The 4,281-nt window shown below is 69.1% G+C and overlaps 1 protein-coding gene across 1 annotated transcript; it reads left to right on the plus strand.

Annotated features, from left to right (window-relative positions):
- Window positions 1–1,637: 1,637 nt before the first annotated feature.
- LOC101619352 (heat shock transcription factor, X-linked-like) lies at window positions 1,638–4,079 on the plus strand. The gene is made up of 2 exons (XM_004695797.2): window positions 1,638–2,096; window positions 2,505–4,079. The coding sequence occupies exons 1-2, from the start codon at window positions 1,638–1,640 to the stop codon at window positions 3,102–3,104; spliced, it is 1,059 nt and encodes a 352-aa protein (XP_004695854.1). The 3' UTR covers window positions 3,105–4,079.
- Window positions 4,080–4,281: the final 202 nt, after the last annotated feature.

The following is a 4,281-nucleotide window of genomic DNA, read 5'->3' on the forward strand; positions in this document are numbered from 1 at the left end:
GCGGACCCAGTTCCGGGGGAGCCTTACCCTGTGGGTTTGACACCGGAGCGGACGGCGGCGTCGGGGTGGGGAGCGCGGAGGTGGGCGCGTGTAGGCGGTCAGCTGGGTGGCATGAAGCATGGACAGCGGAGACCCAGCGCCTGCCTGTACCCCTCCCTGTGTTACTCAATAAAATAAAGCATGGACACGTCTGTGCTTCGCGTGGGCTGTTCGGGGAGGAGAGACGCGTGCAGGGGAGCCCGGTCCCCTCCTACCAACCCGGGGTGACCTGCTTGTGGGAGCTCATTTCCTTGGCACCGGGTGGCAAGGGGCGATCACACCGTGGGGCCCAAAGGCCTGGGCGGGGCCTGCATCCCACTGCAGACGTGTCCCCACAGAACAGCCCCTCCCAGTCCTCCTCTGCCCCCTTGCCCTCCTGTGCCACTCTGGGGCCTGGACACCGCCCTCCCTCCTTGGCAGGACCCTGCACACACTCGTGCCCCGGCCCGACCCTCAGAGGCCTGCCCTGCAGACGCCCTGCCCCTTCGGCCCGGGCAAGGGCTGCCACACTGATGTGACTCGGGGTTGCCCTCCTGGAGACCTCCGTGCAGTGTCAAGGGCGCCCGAGGCCTCCGGCTCTTCCGTGGGCCCGTCCGTCCCGGGACGCACACAGGGCACGCGCGGGCCGCTGTGCCTGGAGGCAGCTGGGCGGCCACCGGGGGCGCCCAGTCCTGTGGCGGGTGGAGACGCCCGAAAGGAAGGGCAGCTCCCGACCTGAGCTGGCAGACGGGTGGAAGGGAAGCGGGGAGGGTGCTGCGTGCGCCCCGCCAGTGGGCCCGGACCCGGCCTATTTTCGCACATGCCTGGAGCTCAGAGCCGGCACTCGAGAGCACCCCCAAGGCGCGTGTGCTTCACCTGCCTCCCTGCCTGCGGGCTCCCGACCCACCCTGCCAGCAACACAGTGAAGGGCGGGGCCCGGCAGTGGGCAGCAGCTGCAGGACGTGTACCCCCATGGGTCATTGTCACCTCTGTCCTCCATGGCGAGGAAGGCCATGACTTGGGTTGTGCAGGGCCAGAGAGCAGGACTCTGCCATCTGGGGGGGGTCCCACCCAGCTGGAAGAGACCAAGTGGGAAAGGGGTGGACAGCGGGCTGCCCACCTCGGCTAGGTCAGCCAGCCGGCCGGGACCAGCGTCCTCCGGGAGAGAGAGGCACCCAGGGCCCATCCGCCCCGGGTGGCCCTCGTGCCGCCCAAGCTGGGGCCGGCCAGGCCCTGTGCCCCCGGGCAAAGCAGGGGCCAGCTAGCGGACTCCCCCGACTCGGGGTGGGGTGGCGCGGCCTTGTGCTTTTGCATTCCTTCCTGGCCTGGCAGGAAGCAGCGCGCCTGCCAGCGGACTGGGCCCTTGGGCAGGCACTGCGCTGCCACCTTTCTCTGTGTTGGGGAACACAGAGAGGCTGGGGGCACGGCCACGCCCCCCCATATTTCAGGGTCTCCCCATCCTGGTTGGGAGCTCCCGCTGTGATGTCACAGGTGGGGGAGGTCTCACGTAGCTGGTTGCTGCCCAACGGAGATTCTAGAACTGTGGGGACAGCATATATTGGCGGCCCGCCCGGGCAGAGGACATTCCCGCCTGGGAGCGCCCCTAGGGGACTAGCCCTATGGCTGACTGGAGTGCTGATGAGATGCAGCTTCAGCTGGCCTCCGCAGAGGACCCGGGGCCCCTGGGGCCCTGTCACGCATGCCCCCAGCCCGAAGGGGCCTCAGGGGAGGTGGCAGAGATGGATGGGGACCCAGACGGGGGACCAGATCCTGGGTCCCAAGACGAGACCCAGGCCCAGGCCCCGGCCCCAGGCGCCACCCACCTGGGTGAAGCCGTCCTGGGGCTCCCTTTCCCGAGGAAGCTTTGGATGATGGTGGAGGACGACAGCCTGGAGTCCGTGCGCTGGGGCGACTGCGGGGACACCGTGGTCATCGAGAAGAGCCTCTTCAAGACCGAGGTCCTTCAGCGCAGCGGCCCGGACAGAATCTTCGAGTCGGACAGCCTGAAGAGCTTCACCAGGCAGCTGCACCTCCACGGATTCAGCAAAATCCGCTCACCGAAGGACAAGGGGATGGTGGTAAAGTACCGGCCCGCGGCCCCCCTCCCCTCCCCCCCCCACCCACGGTCCTGCCATGGGGCAGGCACTGCGCCGCCACCTTTCTCTAGTTGGGGTGGGTGGCGGGGACAAACAGCGGTCCGGGCCCTCTGGTAGACTAGGAGGAGCTGTAGCCCGGGAGACCTGGGTTTCCACCCTGTGTGGGTGGCGCCTTAGGGAAAGGGAAGCTCGGGGACCCTGGCGCCCTCCACCCAAACGCGCCCTCAGGGGCACCGCCCTGGCCATGGGGAGCCTGTGGCCTGGGCCTGGGCCCCTGCGGCCAGGCAGCTGCTGGTCAGCCCCTCCCAGGATCTGCTCTCCAGAGCAAAGCAGGCCCTGAGGGAGGGGCGGGGCGAACTGTGTCCCAGGCAGTGTGCCCTTTCTCCCCAGATCTACCGCAGCAGCCGCTTCCTGAGAGACCAGCCCGAGCTCCTGGACAGCATTGAGGGCAAAGGCAGCCAGAGAAGGGCGGCGCGCCAGGGGCCCCGCACGCCAGCGCCAAAGCGGCAGCGGCAGGAGGCGGCTACGCGACGCTCCCTGCGACTCCTCCAACTTCATGCCAACAGGGAGGCCAGGGAGGAGGCCCAGGAGGCCCCGGCCGCTCAGGCTGCTGAGGGCGCCCAGTCAGCACTCTCCGGGGTCTTCTGGCCCTTGAGCAGTGAGGCGGGGAGCCCCGAGGAAGGCTGCTGCCCCAGCAGCCCCAGCGGGGAGCTGAGGTCCGGGGACGACTCCTTCGGGCCCTGGGCCTCTGCTGAGGAGGAGGGCGAGGACCAGCTGCCCGGCAGCCCCCCGCCCTCCCCCGACTACGCGTCCGTGCTGGCTCTGTACAACACCTGCTACTCCATCCTGCTGGCCGCGCTGTCCGTCATGGCCCCCAACGAGGAGGAGTCCAACGGGGAAGAAGAGCCCGACGGGGGAGAAGAGCAGGACGGCGCCTCTGTGTCTAACTGCGCGCTCTGCGAGCAGTTCAAGGACAACCCGCACCCCTGACTGCCCAGCCACCGGTGACCCGAAACGGGGGCCGCTTACTAACCGTGAATCTTTTGGTTTTAATAAAGAGATGCCAAGTCTCGGGGAGCAATAAAGAGATTCAGCAGCATCGCGAGTCTGTGCCTTTCTGACCTCGTCCTGCGCACGCCCCTGCCCGGACCCGGGAGCGGGGAGCCGGGAGCCGGGAGCCGGGAGCCGGCAGCAGGCCCCACAAGCCTGCCAGCCCGTGTGCTTGCCAGGGCAGCAGCTGGGGGCCCCCCTCCGCCTGGGTGCTCAAGTGGCAGAGTCTCTCGCGGGGGAGGGGAGAGGATGCCAGGAACTTGAGACCGGACGGTGCCCGGAGCCCCAGGCCCAGACCAGGGCCTGGAGCAGGCCCGCCTCCAACTGGCATCTCCCTGCCGCCCACGCCCACGGGAGACGGGCCCCCAGCAGCACCGGAGGAAGGCCTTCGTGCCACAGTCCACACCCACGAGAAACCTGGCTCCGCAAGGACCCGCAGCGCTGGGCTGGGGGGCCTGCCCACAGGCGGGCGGCAGTGTGCCAGGCAGTGAACACACAGGCTTCGGGCGCAGGCCCAGTGATGACAGCAGCGTCATGGGGACAGACGGGCCTCCGTCTCGAGGGCCGCTGTCCTGTCCTTCGGGGAGGAGGCCGGCCGGGCCGTCCCTCTCGGGCCCTGGCTCAGCGTCACCGCCAGGTTCTCCACCAGGTCCCCCGCCGCCGTCCTCTCAGACACCTCTGTTGGTACCACCCGGACACGGGGACCAGAGTTGGGGCCACTCCCGGACAAGGGCTGGCCCTGCCTCTTCCTCCAAGCCCCAGCCTGGAAGCCAGGCAAGGAGCACAGGGAGGCCTCACCGAGGACCCGCTCCCTCGCCCCTGCGCCTGCGCCCGGGGCGGGGCCTGGCACGTGACCACTCTCGGGGTGGCTCTCTGCAGCCGCGGAGACCACGCAGCATGATGGCGTCTGGCCGGTGTCAGTGTTTGGCTGGGCGTCTGCCCCTCCTCTCGGGAGCGCTCTCCTCAGGCCTCCTGCCCTGGAGGCCGGCGGGGATCAGGCGCTCGGGGATGTCCACCTGGAAGACGCCCTTGGCGCCGGGCCTCGGGACGGGTTCCAGCAGCCAGCGGGGGTTGGAAAGTGCTGTCAGGTACTTCTGCTCCAGGCCGCTCAGGGCGG

Source organism: Condylura cristata, unplaced genomic scaffold (assembly GCF_000260355.1).
Source record: "Condylura cristata isolate star-nosed mole 26May11 unplaced genomic scaffold, ConCri1.0 scaffold00458, whole genome shotgun sequence".
Classification (NCBI taxonomy): Eukaryota; Metazoa; Chordata; class Mammalia; order Eulipotyphla; family Talpidae; genus Condylura; species Condylura cristata.